Source organism: Stegostoma tigrinum, chromosome 9, assembly GCF_030684315.1.
Source record: "Stegostoma tigrinum isolate sSteTig4 chromosome 9, sSteTig4.hap1, whole genome shotgun sequence".
Lineage (NCBI taxonomy): Eukaryota > Metazoa > Chordata > Chondrichthyes > Orectolobiformes > Stegostomatidae > Stegostoma > Stegostoma tigrinum.
Genome location: NC_081362.1, coordinates 71,781,989 through 71,798,428, shown reverse-complemented (window position 1 = coordinate 71,798,428; position 16,440 = coordinate 71,781,989). Strand labels below are relative to the sequence as shown.

At 39.3% G+C, this 16,440-nt stretch overlaps 1 protein-coding gene across 1 annotated transcript in view; it reads right to left on the bottom strand.

Annotated features, from left to right (window-relative positions):
• Positions 1-16,440, bottom strand: part of abcg5 (ATP-binding cassette, sub-family G (WHITE), member 5) — a 38,699-nt gene that overhangs the window by 3,717 nt on the left and 18,542 nt on the right. Inside the window, exons 8-12 of the mRNA XM_059648617.1 lie at positions 14,429-14,642; positions 12,621-12,826; positions 12,029-12,167; positions 9,655-9,840; positions 1,365-1,483 (exon numbers count right to left, since the gene is read on the bottom strand). Coding sequence (XP_059504600.1) covers positions 1,365-1,483; positions 9,655-9,840; positions 12,029-12,167; positions 12,621-12,826; positions 14,429-14,642 — 864 coding nt within the window. The remainder of the gene's footprint in view (positions 1-1,364; positions 1,484-9,654; positions 9,841-12,028; positions 12,168-12,620; positions 12,827-14,428; positions 14,643-16,440) is intronic.

The window sequence follows — 16,440 nt, the reverse complement described above, 5'->3', positions numbered from 1 at the left end:
TATATCTTAGTTAATGTTGAAACAATTATATTTGATGGTCATCCTTAGTACTAATGAATGAACATTGTGTGATGAAAATATAAATATTACAAAAAGTTATTTTAGCTGCCTCAATTTGCATTCTTTCAAAAATACCAATCAAAGATAATGAATAAGCTAGGAGAAAGTTCACTTGTGTGAAGTTCACTTATATAACTTATCAGTGCTGTACGTGTTTCACAGCTTGCATGGAATATCTGGAAAAAGAGGAACCCTTGAAATTTAATCACACCCCTCAACTGCAGAATCACATCGCTTTGCTTAACTTTAATATTCTAAATTTAAGATGATTCTATGTTTAACTATATCAGTAACCATATTGCATTAATAAGCCAATTAATCTTTGTGCAAGGTACCACCAAACTCTTTGAAAGCAAAGCACTCCTTAGTTCATAGAATAGATTGTGTTTATCACTTTCTAATAAATCCATATCCTTACAGAATATCATTTACAAACAGAACAGGCAAATTGTTGTACTGGACCGGGTGCTTCTTCTGAAGTGAAAAAAGGAAAAGTGCATAAATAAATGAATTATAAAGGAAAGGATCTGTTACTGGAGTGAAGTACAATTAAATTAAAGGGAAAATGGGAGGTTTTTTTTGGAAAGCTGATGTAATCTTAGATATCAGGTGATGAAATAAGGAACGTGGAAATTGTTAAGTTTTTGAAAGGCATGAAAGGATGAGGTATCGACTTGGGAGACATGGTGGATAGAACAGGTTCTTATCACAGTGCAGGCACCCTTGCCAGCAGTCGACCCAAAAGCTTCCCTGGACTCTGACACATTCACTTCACATCACCAGCAGTTTTTGTTATGAAAATATGTTGGAACTTTTGTACTCAATTTCATTGGAACCAGTATTTTGTTTCTCCTTCTACTCAACCCTTTTCTGGGCATTTGGCGAAAATATAGCTTTCAATTTTAAAATCATTTTTAAAAACCACATTTCAAAACTATCAATCCACAACTTTAAACAACAGAACCTGACAATTTAGTAATCTAATTTCTAAATGCACTGTTTAACATGCCAACTCTTAGCACTTAACCATGAAAACTTTTAATTAAACTCTGCAAGCCAGATGCGACACAGTCAGCAAAACCCATGTCTAATTTTATTTTTTAATTAATTATTCAAAAATTTGTGAAACATGCCCTTTCTGATATGTAGCATTTGTGAAATATATGGCTCTACTTATCTTAATAATGATCTTGAAGGTAAGTGGGCAGCCTAGAATTTTACAGCAACCAAGCTAATTTTATATAAATGAAGTGCAAAGTTCATCCAGTTTTATTTTGCTACAATTTCATAAATTAAACACTCACCATTGACACACGTGAAATTTAAACCATAAAATTCATTAACCATCAGGACTTCCACTCCATATTTCTGAAATGTGAAGTAACTCAGCCACTGGAATGGTTCAGGCATGTCTTCTGCACTTCTATAAAATTGGAGTAAGTCAATATTAAATCACATTACCTCACAACAGCTTATTTCTGTTTTTTTTAAATACCATATATTCACACATTTATCCCCCTCATTTCATGCATCTTTTCCTTCAGCCACCAAATGCACTTGTACAGTTCTAAGATTCTTTCACCATCTATGCAGTGGCCACGTACCCATGAACTGGTGCTACTGAAAGTATAGATATGCTACAGCTAACACCTTGTATTACCAACTACAGATTCGTACTTCAATTGCCGTCTGTTTGCTGAGCCACATATCTCATCAGTCCATAGGCAAAGCTCGTTTTACAACTGTCAAAGTCACTGTTACTGTTTCCCCATGCCCACTGTAGCCCAACATCTTATTACAACTGTGGGGGCCATCACATACGAGGAAGCCTTCAAATGATGCAAAAAATGGTCTTCTATTTACAGAAACCAAGAGCAAACAGATTAAATAATAAGAAGCTGCATTTCTCTCTCTGAAGACAAACAGTATTTTACAATCAATGAGTGATCGCTACATCCAGCTCACATCTACTGAAGCTGGGTTTACAGTTGGATCCACTCTGGTTTACAGTGTTTGATGCAGTTGCACTCTGTCACAAACATGGTGATGCTCATCATCCTCCTCGGAAGACTCCTCTGGCTCTCCTCTCATGGCCAGCTCCAGGTGTGCAGAGCATAATGTGCTAAAATTATGAGGCACACTCTGTCCTTATTGATCCATGCAGTGAAACCTCATCGTCAGGAGGGCTATTGCCTGCTTCACCATCAAAGAATGTCTTGCATTGTATCTATGCTCTACCTCAGGTAGGGATTGCATAATGGAGTCATCAGCCATGTTTGTAGAGAGTAGCCATTGTCCCTAGTAACCATGCTGTAAGGCATCAGTGCCCTCAAATGCAGCAGGAGTTGTTCTCAAGGATGTAGGAATAATGGCAATTCCCCGGGTACTGGGTGAAAACTTTTAAGAAGTAGTACCAATGATTACAGATCACTTGAGCATTGATCGAATGGGATCTTTGGTATTGATGAACTCAGCCGCGTAATGTTATGACCCTTGCAATCTACTACCCAGGCTAAAGCACCAATCTCCTCATGGAAATGAAATGAACTGATGTGATTTGGCACAAATAGCATTGGTCACAGGTCTTGATATATTTGTGGATGGATGTTCGAGAGATCCCCATGGTTCCTTGGAAAGACCCAGTCACATAAAAATTTAATGCAGTCGCCACTTTGATGGCCACCAGAAGGGGACCCTCTCCCTTCAGGCATCAAGGATGAAACACTGTGGTCCTCCTTTGTCTCCATCATATCCTGAAGGACCCTTAAGATATGACCTCTTCACAGGGAGGAGGTAGTTCAGATTCCACTGGAGATTACTGGTGTACCTGTTTGTTCTCCATCTCCCTACATCTTCACTGCTAGACAGCAACAGAGATAACCACACATGCTGCAGCTGGGTCCAGCAGACATGCTGACAATTAACATCTGTGAGGCACATAAGGAATGGAACAGTTTCTTCATCAGGAGAAAAATCAAGTCACATCAATTCTAAATGACAGCTGAGCATGTCTCACATTATAGAGGAGCATGTTACATTCCAACAAGGAGGGCAATGAAAGAATTAGTCTTGGCACTTTGATACAGGACCTCAGTTCAATAAGTGCTCCACATATAACAAAGAAATAGTAGCAGAGTGTAAGTGCTGCATGAGCAATGAATCCTTCACTTCCAACTCCATATCATCCATGGAAGCCTCCACTGCATATAAGACAGTCCTGCGTTTTACTTATAGTTCAGATAGAGAGTGAACCAGTTCCATGCCTTTATGCATGTTGGCAGGTTTTGTATTAAATGTGTATGTTGTGGCCTGCAGGTCCCACTTTTAAAGTCACCTGTAATTACTTTGGTTTTCAGAGATGTCTACCTGCAATTTAAAAGTCAAATGACATTAACAGCACAAATCCTCTTGAATGATTATGATGCGGTGGGCATCACAGAGACATGGTTGCAGGGAGCTCAGGACTGACAGTTAAACATCCAAGGATTCACAACATATCGAAAAGACAGGGAGGTGGGCAGAGGGGGTGGGGTTGCCTTGTTAATTAAGATTGGAATTAAATCTACGGCACTGAATGACATAGGGTCAGAAGATGTGGAGTCTGTGTGGGTGGAATTGAGGAACCACAAAGGCAAAAAAACTATAATGGGAGTTATGTACAGACCTCCTAACAGTGATCAGGATCAGGGGCGCAAGATGCATCGAGAAATAGATAGGGCATGTCAGAAAGGCAAGGTCACGGTGATCATGGGGGACTTCAATATGCAGGTGAATTGGGTGAATAATGTTGCTGGTGGATCCAAAGAAAGAGAATTCATGGAATGTTTGCAGGATGGCTTTTTGGAACAGCTTGTGATGAAGGCCACAAGGGAGCAGGCTATTCTGGACTTAGTGCTATGTAATGAGCCAGACTTTATAAAAGACCTTAAAGTAAGGGAACACTTAGGAGGCAGCGATCATAATATGGTAGAGTTCAGTCTGCAGTTTGAAAGAGAGAAGGCAAAATCAGATGTAATGGTGTTACAGTTAAATAAAGGTAATTACAGGGGCATGAGAGAGGAATTGACGAAAATCGACTGGAAGCAGAGCCTAGCGGGGAAAACAGTAGAGCAACAATGGCAGGAGTTTCTGGCTGTAATTGAGGACACAGTACAGAGGTTCATCCCAAAGAAAAGAAAGATTATCCAGGGTGGGATGAGATAGCCATGGCTGACAAAGGAAGTCAGGAAATGTATCAAAGAAAAAGAGACAGCCTATAAAGTAGCCAAGAACACTGGGAAATCAGAAGATTGGGAAGGCTACAAAAACAAACAGAGGATAACAAAGAGAGCAATAAGAAAGGAGAGGATCAAATATGAAGGTAGGCTAGCTAGTAATATTAGAAATGATAGTAAAAGCTTCTTTCAATACATAAGAAACAAAGGAGACACAAAAGTAGATATTGGGCCGTTCCAAATTGATGCTGGAAGGCTAGTGATGGGAGATAAGGAAATAGCTGAAGAACTTAATAAGTACTTTGCGTCAGTCCTCACAGTGGAAGACATGAGTAGTATGCCAACAATTAGGGAGAGCTGGGGGCAGAGTTGAGTATGGTAGGCATTACAAAAGAGAAAGTGCTAGAAAAGCTAAAGGGTCTAAAAATTGATAAATCTCCTGGCCCCAATGGGCTACTTCCTAGAGTTCTGAGGGAGGTGGCTGAGGAAATAGCAGAGACTTTGGTCGTGATCTTTTAAAAGTCACCGGAGTCAGGGAAAGTCCTAGATGATTGGAAAATTGCTGTTGTAACTCCCTTGTTTAAGAAAGGATCAAGGCAAAAGATGGAAAATTATAGGCCGATTAGCCTAACCTTGGTAGTTGGTAAAATTCTAGAATCCATTGTCAAGGATGAGATTTCTAAATTCCTGGAAGTGCAGGGTCAGATCAAAACAAGTCAGCATGGTTTTAGTAAGGGGAGGTCGTGCCTGACAAACCTGTTAGAATTCTTTGAAGAGGTAAGAAGTATGTTAGACCAGGGAAACCCAGTAGATGTTATCTATCTAGACTTCCAAAAGGCCTTTGATACAGTGCGTCACGGGAGGCTGCTGAGCAAGGTGAGGGCCCATGGTGTTCAAGGTGAGCTACTGGCTTGGATTGAGGATTGGCTGTCTGACAGAAGGCAGAGAGTTGGGATAAAAGGCTCTTTTTCGGAATGGCAACCAGTGACGAGTAGTGTCCCGCAGGGTTCAGTGTTGGGGCCGCAGCTGTTCACCTTATATATTAATGATCTGGATGAAGGGGCTGGGGGCATTCTGGCAAAGTTTGCCGATGATATAAAGATAGGTGGACAGGCAGGTAGTACTGAGGAGGTGGGGAAGCTGCAGAAAGATTTAAACAGTTTAGGAGAGTGGTCCAGGAAATGGCTGATGAAATTCAATGTGAGTAAATGTGAGGTTTTGCACTTTGGAAAAAAGAATACAGGCATGGACTGTGAGAAAATTCGCAAATCAGAAGTACAAAGGGATCTGGGAGTGTTGGTCCAGGATTCTCTAAAGGTTAACTTGCAGGTAGAGTCCATAATTAAGAAAGCAAATGTAATGTTGTCATTTATCTCAAGAGGGTTGGAATATAAAAGCAGCAATGTGCTTCTGAGGCTTCATAAAGCTCTAGTTAGGCCCCATTTAGAATACTGTGTCCAATTTTGTCCCCACACCTCAGGAAGGACATACTGGCCCTGGAGCATGTCCAGCGGAGCTTCATACGGATGATCCCTGGAATTGTAGGTTTAACGTATGATGAACGGCTAAGGATCCTGGGATTGTACTCATTAGAGTTTAGAAGGTTGAGGGGAGATCTAATAGAAACTTACAAGATAATGTATGGTTTAGAAGGGGTGGACGCTAGGAAGTTGTTTCCGTTAGGCAGGGAGACTAGGACCCATGGGCACAGCCTTAAAATTAGAGGGGGTAAATTTAAAACTGAAATGAGATGACATTTCTTCAGCCAGAGAGTGGTGGGTTTGTGGAATTCATTGCCGCAAAGTGCAGTGGAGGCTGGAACGTTGGATGCTTTCAAGGCAGAGATCGACAAATTCTTGATCTCAGAAGGAATCAAGGGCTATGGGGAGAGCAGGGAAGTGGAGTTGAAATGCCCATCAGCCATGATTTAAATCGCGGAGTGGACTTGATGGGCCGAATGGCCTTACTTCCACTCCTATGTCTTATGGCTTTATGGTCTATCGTTGGCATTGCCTTTGACCAGCATTTATACCTCACATACTTATACAAGGCCTGCTTTTTCACATGTGCAATGATGTGATTGCAAATGATGTGAAGCTGCAATCTGCAGATGCATAATTAATGCAGTTGATCCTTGGTCTCCCATTGTGCACAAGTGGAGCCTGCAGCAGATGTGCTTATAGCCATATTATGTTTGTAGGTCACTTCTAGCTACCAGCAGATCATGGAAAACAATGCAGTTCATGCTGGACATGACAAGTGCAGAGTTCTGCCTGGTCATCAGGTCCCCCTCCCTTTCTACCTAGCACTTGCTGGACAGCCCATCTTAGCCAAAGTCCCATATGTCCCCATCCACGACTTTGAACTGAGCTGCCAGTTTTTCTTACCCACTAAACCCTGCTACTAGTGTGTGGTGATGCCCACCACCATACTGCACAGTCCCCAGCATGAGGCAGCAGTGATGGCTACTGCCTATCGCCTGTCTCACCTCTCCTGCAGCATCCTACTCCTCCCATTACCCATACCCCCCCATACATATTGAAAATACCTCTTATATTTTCCCTTTTCCCTTCTGTATGCCAATCCAATGCCTACAATCCACACCTGATCCCCTCCACCCCTACCTCTAACTGGCCTACTCCCCAGACTGTACTGAGATGGAGCAACTGACAGTGACTGCCCCAAGTGGGTAACTGATCATGCCTGGGCACCTGGACAGTGAGCAAATGTTACCCCTGACTGCCCACTGCCCTAACTGCCACATCACACCCCCCAACCACTTGATTTGGAGGACAACAATCCTCAAACTTGGAGACATGACCATTTCGATGAAGTACATATAGTGTGTTTGCCACGCAAGCACATGCCGTACATTTGACATTGATGTAACAAGGCCATCTAGCAACTTGTCCAACCCCCACCAACCCTTTGACTTATGACTGCTGACAACCATGACACACTGCCTGGCTTCGTGACTGCACTGAACAGCAAGGCAAGGGAAGCCTTTAAGTTTCATTAAGGCACAAGGATGAAAGGTAAGGGAAAGCATCCAGGTAGGCATTAAGTGAGTCAGCACTACGAGAGCAATTCAGCAGCCTTGAGATGTAGCTTGGTCCAATCCATAAGCTGGGTGCCTATCCCTGTCTGCAAACTGTCCTCGCACCAGCCCTTCAGTGATATTTGGAGGTGCACTGGAAACTGCAACATTACATTGTAAAAGATGCACTTTAAGTGGATTGGAGATGAACCATAATGGCGTGGGGAGGCTGGCACATGTTGTATACCAGCATCTGTGAATGAGGGTATGCATGTGTAGCTGCTGCCCCATGGAGCCATGTCCTGAAATGTGGGTGCCAAGTGTCCAAGATAGAGCAAGAGGTAAGCTGGAATCATCAAGCACCCACTCAGAGTTTCATGATCGGATTCTTGGCATCTGGCTTCTATCCAGCATGCAGTAGAATAGCAACCTGCATATTAATGAGGTGAATTTCAGTGTTAGTGAGGGTGATAACAAGTAAATATCCCCATTAATAGGCATCTCACTGCTTCCTGGTGAGAATCTCATCCGGAATTCTGTTGGAAGATGTGTCTTGTTGCTCCCAATGTTGAGAAAGGCTTTGCTTGACGTCTAAGATCATACAACCATAAGTGGATATAGGCCATTCAGCTCCTCGAGCCTGTTCCACGATTCAACAGGATCACAGCTGATCTGACACTTCTCATGTCCACTTTCTGTGTTTTCCTCAGAACCCTTGATCTGCTTACTGATCAATAATCCATCTATCTATCTCAACCTTAAATATACACAAGGACGCTACTCCCAGAGATCTCTGTGGCAAGGAGTTCCAAAGACACTCAACCCTGAGAGAAGAAATTCCTCATCTCCTTCTTAAATTGACGCCCCTTTATTCTGAGACTATGCCCTATGGCTCTAGGCTGTCCCATGAGGGGAAGCATCCTTTCAGCATTTACCCTGTCAAGCCCCTAAAGAAACCTACATTTTTCAAAGCGATCACCATTCATTCTTCTATATTCCAATTAATCAAGTCACAATTTCTAATCGTTGCTCATAAAACAATCCCTCAATACCTGGATTATTCTAGTGAACATTCTCTGAACTACCTCAAGTGAAATAATATCTTTCCTTAAATGAGACCAGAACTGCTCACAGTGCACCAAACATGGTCTCATCAGTACCTTGTACAGTTGCAGGAAGATTGTCCTACTCTTGTACTCGTGATTCTCTGGATGTGAGTTTGCTCGCTGAGCTAGAAGGTTAGAGAACAGAAAATGACGTCCCCAATGCAAGAAATGACATCACCAACCCAAGGAAACCTAAACAGATAAATAGAAAGCGGGACATAACACCAGCACTTCGTCGGAGGCTCACTGATGATGTTATCTAGAATGGTGATGAAACGTCTGAAAACTAACCTTCCAGCTCAGCGAGCAAACTCACATCCAGAACCTCAACCTGAGCTACAAATCTTCTAAAAACTCATGTGATTGTCCCAGACCAAAGGCTATACTGAAATCAGAATGGGCCTGTTGGAACCCCAGAAGGGCAAAACTGAGCAGGTGAATGCTGTGCTAGAGTTGTTTATAAGTGTTGACAATTCTACTTTCCCTTTACTGATGTTAGATGCTGCACAGGTGGAGTGGCAACTGGTTAGATTGTACTTGTTCAATACTTTGTGGACTAGCCGGTGCTGGGCAATTTTCCATTGTCAATTAGAAGCCAATGTTGAGCCTACAATCTTTTCCCATAAAATTACAAAACTCTGGAAGGGTCTGAGAGAATCAGAATCGGTTGTGCTAATATGTTTTGTTCATCTTTGCTTTTGCTTTACACCAGTAAATAATATTTATTAATTTTTCTTTGGTTTCTCTTAAGTACACTGGATGCAGAACTAGCAAGAAAATGTCAGAAACAAATAAAAATAACTTTTAGCAAAATGTCAGTTCCTTCAAGGACGTTGGCTTATCTTCTCAATATGTAGTCGTCCTCAAAATTACATCAAGCCCTACAGAAGGCATGTATTGAATGCAGGCCTGAAACAGGCGGAGGCATGCTCTGCCCTCTGCCCTTGAAGGTCTTAGTGGCCATATTGACTGATGATTCAATGCAATTCATTGCAGACCACTTCAATCCTATTTCTACCAGGCTAAGCCTGTTAAGTTTGTCTTAAACATGTACCTGAGTAATTAAGCCTAAATTTTGAAAACAACAATTTTTGTGACAGAAAAGGACAGGTCACACCCAGATCCAAATGTAGCATAATCCTATATTGAGAGTTATACAATATAGCATTCCATCCTTGCATAACAGCATATTCAACAATGCTATATGGGTCATATATTGCATTCAAAAACTTCTCACCTTAAAAAACCTGATCCAAGTAGAATTCCTGCTACATTAATTAAGGCCACAGCGCTGTTTACTATATTTGGATTCTGAACAACACCCAGTAAGATCAATGTCAGTAGTTCACCAACTAGATGTGGCACTATGAGCACAGCAAAGAAACACCCAAACCGTTCCCACATCGGAAACATGCGCAACGTCCTGAAAAACAAGTCAGGCCATTTAAATAAGTTAACATAAAACTTTCTTCTCCAAATGGTAACAATTACATGGCAAAAATCATAATATTCTCTATTAGATTGTACAGGATAACCCATAATGGGTGTAGGAAATTGAAGCACAGAAAAAAGAATAGAGATAATAGATCCTTCTGCAACTCAAGACTAAACCTTAATTCTAAAGTAATCTTCTGATGTCTACACATTTTTTTGCTTGTTTCCATTGACTCCCTGTGCTCTTGCACACTTTGAATAGGTTACATTTGCCTTACCGATTATTTCAGATATTTTGATAGAATTTCAGTTTAACCAATGTTTGCACTTGAATTCAGACTTATGTATCCTTTCAAATGCCATTTATCTTTGTAAATTGGCCACACTTGGCTGGAAATTTCAGTTCAATTGTGATATTTTCTTTGGTACAATATGTCCAAATACAACTTGTTAGCGAGTGCAGGGCAAAAAGATTGAGGAACTTCTCATGCAAATTATGTCCAATGCAAATTGAGTCTCTGTAATCTCTAGTGCTGATTTATAAAAGTGTTATAACACGAGCAAGGCTCAGCCACAAAACTGACTACAATCCCAGAATGAATTAATCACTGATAATGGGAACTGCAGATGCTGGAGAATTCAAGATAACAAAGTGAGGAGCTGGATGAACACAGCCGGCCAAGCAGCATCTTAGGAGCACAATCGCTATTGCGAGCTTCTGCTAATTATGCTTGCATACAGGACCTTGAAGAGGGTCTAAAAATTAAGCTGGTGTGTATGAATGTCCAAAAGGAGTATTTCAAAAACTTTCAAAATTAATTTTGTTTGCATTTACTAAGAAAGTAATTCCAAACCCCAATAGAACCAAATGGTTCTATATATTTTTTAACAAGTTCAATCATTTAAAATCAGATTATGCACAGGATTGACGCTAAAATTATATTTGTATTTAATTCTATTTCAGCTATTGTATTCCAAAGTTAGCATTGTTAAATATATCAGAAATGATTTTTACAAATTTAAACAAATTAAAATTTTACAATTACTGAAGAACTGTTCATGACAGGTTTTGTATTTGATGATAATAAATGTGGTCAAATGGAAATGCTGGAAATAAAACACTTGTGAAAACCTGTGCAGGCTTCGTAATGACTTGTGTCTGAATCAACAATTGTGCCAAAGTGAAACACTGCACTCTTACTTAGTATTCTAAGAAAACTAAATTATATTCTAATATGATATTATGATAAATGATATTCTAATTATTTTTATACATTAAACAGATTAAGGAGAGCATTTGGTCAAGTTATTTGGGCTGTATTTGGTTTGGGCCATAGTAAAATGGTCACTGTGGAATCAGCGGTTCATTATGCATACCTTCTGATTCCCATTTCCATATCAAATCAACCGCCTTTGAAGATATCAACCACTTTACATTGTCACTGAAAGTCCAAATTATCTCCATACATAAATGATCCTAACAAGGATATTTCCTCTGATCACTAGTGAAAAAGTATAAACTCGTACTTCCTGAATGTAAATACTATCAAAATTACAAAAGCAATCAGAGAAATTCTGTAATGTAATTAATATACAATAGGTAATCTTATTTCCACAATTCACTATTATTGATAATTATTTTGTTTATTTACAATGTTTCAAATTAATTTTAATTTGACTGCTAATCTTTGTATTCTCCTGCATCTCATACTATTCTCAGGCAGTTATATGATGTGCTTTCAGGTTGATGGTCAAATGATTCGATCCCTATTGTATGACATGCAGTCAGTTTAAAAAGATATTTCAATTTTGGAGTTTGGCAGTGTATCCTTTACTCAAATTGGTTGCCATTGTCAAAACCAATCTCTCAATTTTTTTTGAAACAAGCTAAAAAATATCACACTTAAAGTTCTTCAATAAATCCATGACTCTACTAGTACTGCAATTATGATGCTATTTTGTGTTTCTACTTCCTTTAGTAAACACGTCTGCATTATGTGTTTGCACAAGATAATCTGGGAATTTAAAGAATGCAAAGAAAGAATACTAGTATTCAAATTAAAACATAACATTTTATGAGTTTTATTAAAGCAAAACCACAAACATTTACTCCCTTTTCTATTTGGCACAGCTGTCATCTAAAAACCGCTACTGTGATTGGCAAAAGCAGTTCTTACCAGTAGACGAAGAAGCTGTAAATAGCCACACTGATGATACTGAAGGGAAGAATGTGAATGATATAAGCCACTAACATCAGCCATTTTGGATAAAGGCCATCTGAACTTTCTTGGTCACCAACAGCCCGTAGTGAAGGATCTGAAGGTTTCATAAAGAAGTAAATATTATTAAAGTACCAGTTTTACTAAAAATAAACAATTCAAACCTGGACATGCCAAATTATACCTTTTAAGGGATAAAATTGCCACAAAATATTTATTTTTTAAAAAAACTCCTGCACGTGGGAATTTCAGTACAATTGCCAAAACTTTGAAATCTACCCTTCGATGAGACATATTTCAGTGAACTATGAGTCAACATACACCAGAAAGGGTCACTTCTTTTTAAGAAGTTATATGCAATATCATCTGGCTGTAAACTGTTTTATGTTTTGCAGAACTGAGGGAGCTATAAACTACTGAAACTCAAACTTTTGGCCTCTTTGTTTCTCTCAGAGTGTTTTGAAAGCACAATTTATTTTTACAAAGTCAACTATTCATTCAAATTAAATCGACTATGAAGCTGTAAACCAAAACAAGATTACTGACGTACATAAAGCGACAGCATTCAGCATCCCAGTATAAGGTGAGGCACCTATGCTTTGGTAGATTATCCCAATTCGGTCTTGCACTGCACCCTTCGCTGGATCACTATTCAGCTTCATCAAAAAAAACACCACAAACAGACCATAGAGCAGATTTTGGGAGAGACGCATGATAATCCCTGTCTTGTTTCTAGATAAGTTCCTTACAATTCGTCTACAATGAAAAGGAGAACAAATCTGTTACTTTATTCAAATGTGCATAAATATATTAAGAGATGGAAAACATCACTTTTACGAACAAAATATAATTTGTATATACTTATAAACTTGAAACGCAAATTTTAAACATATTAGTATATTTATTCTCTATTTCCCATATTTTAAGTTAGCATTTCTTAACTAACTCTTGATACTGACATGAAGCAAGTTTATGTTAATAATTGTCTTCTTGATTAATTCCTAGTTCAACTCATTCAACTCTGGGGAAGGATCAAAGTAGGAATAAACACATCATTTTCTCACAAGAGAGGGAAATAGAACTGGATGTTATCTGATAGCAGTCCACAACACAGCAGCAATCGAGGAGCAGCCCTGCAACCCTCCGCTTACCTCGCTGCAGTGCCAACCACAGGAAGATTACAGTACAGTAAATGAGGTAGAAATGTAAATTATCTATTAGAGCTCAGCAAGAGTAGCATGGATTAATTTCATTCATAACTTCTGTCTTTCTTTTGATCATGAGTATTTCCTTAATTCAACACATAGCAGTTAATTACAAAGTCACTCTGCTGTTCACCTCGAGGTAACAAAACAATTTTTTTTCATGTTTTCGATTTAATTAAGTAGAATTCTGTAACTTTGTACAAGAACAACTGCACGCAGGAATTGATTTTACAATGTATTACAGCAGTGCTGTAAATTTACAGAAAATGGGGAATCCTAGCCGTGTGATGGTATTATTGAACTTACAATCCAGAGACCTGGACTATTACTCCAGGTTCATACCAATACGATTAACTCTATACTATCTTCTAAAATGGTCCAAGGGTATTAGTCAATAGTATCAAATCACAACAGAAAAGAACAGCTGGCACCTACACCATATGAAGGATGATTAGAGATAGGCAATAATTGCTGACATTGCCAGCAATGTTTACATCCCAAGAATAAATAAAATAAACCCTTAATATTTACAAAATGTTTTATCAATATCCTTCTTCCTCACTAACCTGCCATGGCATACCGCTGCTGCTTCCTGCTGGCCATCAGCTTTGAAAACATGTCCACATGCTTAAATAGAAAGGGAACTCACTTGTTAGCTATCAATTAGTCAATTTTGGGAAAAATAGCTGAATGACCATTGCCTACAGAGTGCAGGCCTCTAACTCCCATTTCAGACTTTTATTCATACTTGGGATGTGGGCATCACTGGCTAGCCAGCATTTATTGCCCTTCTTTACTTGCCCTTGAGAAGATGGTGGTAAGCTGCTTTCTTGGACCACTGCAGGTCTATGTGCTATAGGTTGATCCACAATGCTGTGCATCTTGTAGATAGTACACACTGCCGCTACTGAGCATTACTGGTGAAGGGAATGGATGTTTGTAGATGTAGCGCCAGACAAGTGTGCTGCTTTGTCCTGCATGGTGTCAAGCTTTTGAGTGTTGATGGCAGGGTTCTGAAGCTAAAAGGGAAAGTCTTGCCCTTCATCTCCCACAATTGAAAACTCCAAATCTGAACAATTTCGATACTTACAACAGTTGACAGATCCAATATATATTGCAATGTATTATATACAAATGTAGGGTGTAGGTATACCTGATTAGTATCCAGAGTTTAGCAGCTGCATTTGGAGATGCTCTGCTCTTGAAAGGAATAGATGATGATTCTTTTCTTTGCTTTGCTGCTTCAATATTCCTCAGTGCATTATTAAATATTTTTGATTTTCGATAAGAGAATGCAATTTCTTGGACTCTACTGTACGTCTCAATTTCTCTTTCCCTGCTTCTAGTGTCAACAGATGTTAGATCCACTGCAGATTAACAAAAGAACAAATTAAGAGATATACATATGATTTGGTTTGAGTGCGTTCAGTTTATTTCAAACATAGTGGTGGTACACCTACTATATCTTCTTCCACGTAAATCTTAACTTTAAACAGGAGACAAGAACTACAGCTTGAAAATTTCTGCAACTGCAAGTGCAAGAATCAGGGGGAGTTTCATTTACAATGCTGGCAAAAACCACAACTTCATTAAACTTGATCACTTCAAGTGCCCATTCTGCACTTGCTACCAAATTTCTTTAGGTAGTATTATACATGTACATCGAAATGTTAAGCTGCTAACTGGAAGACCAGTGTTATTCAACACATACCATTCATCAGTGTGGCCCATTTAACTCGCACTCTGGCATGTGGTAAAGAGATTCCTTGTCAATGTACTGTTCAATTGCAAGTTTTGACAATTGCTTTCCTTGCTCTGCTTGCATACTTCAATGTTCAGCAGAAACAATTAAGGAACTTTGCCACCTATTTCAAAAAAGAAACTTGCACTTTCATGACAGGGACTGGACAGATAGTGGTAATCAAAGTAATTGCATTCTCTACACTGAGTCGGTGCAGTAATGGAGATCCGCTACTGATTTTAATCAAAAATAAAAATATAAAATAAAATGAGGATACCATTGAACCAGACTACCAATACTTCCACAGAAAATTTAGCCTTCCTGGGCCGAGCCATTTTCTTTATCTCCCAACTGAACAACTCATGAGGAGAGCACAAGGGGCATCAATGAAAAAGTCACAAAAAACAGAATTGGTATGAGGCCAATGATTCTCTTGATTAAGAATTCAATGGCACTGAATATCTAAAGGGCAAAATGAAGAACAACTATACGGTGGGTGAAACACTTACATAGCTCTTTTAAAGTATTAAACACCCAAAACACCTCCCAAAAGTGCACATTAGAAAGCCAGGCCTGAAAATGACTGAATGTATGCTTAACCTTAGTACTCTCTCAATAACTCTATCGTCCTCCCAGATCATTGTCTCAGGTTGAACAAGACAGTTTGTAATCTGAGTACTCTATTTAACCACAAGTGCAGGTTACAGCCTTAAATACTCTTCATTATAAAGGCCCTGTTATTCCACTACGGCTGCATCACCCATTTCCATCCCTGATTCTAACCATCAGCCACTCAAACACTAACACTAATCACCACTGGGCTTAACAATTCCCTTGTTATCTTGCCAGGTTTACAATTTTCACCCTCTGTAAACATCAGTTCATCTAAAGATCTGCTGACCACTACAATTTCTTTCGCCCAAAATATTCTTCTTCCAGTACTTCATTGGTTCTGCATCCACTTCCAATTGGATATTATCTTTGTATTTAAAATCTTTCAAAGCCTAGCTCCATATCGACTCCCTTCTGCAATGCCCCTTACCAATAACTATTCCTCTGATCATATTATTTTTCGGCTTCCCTTGCTACTCCTTCCACCCTACCATTGATAGTTGTGCCTTCAGGTGTACAGGCAACACACTGAAATAGTCTCCTTAAATCCAGCACTGTTTTAAAGGCCATCTTTAAAACTTACTTTTTTTTGAACAATTATTACCGTATCTCGGTCTCAAAGTCCTTTTTTTTTGTCTGATCACACCTTAAACATCTTGGGACAGTTTTTTTGTTTAAAATGTAATACATGAAACAAAGCAGTTGGTAGTAAGTTTTTGAACTGACTCTTTAGGCTTTTTGGATAACTAAAGACTGGATAAATCAAAGAGAAAATTACGCAGAAGCGAAAAATTGCATTATTTGTACAACAA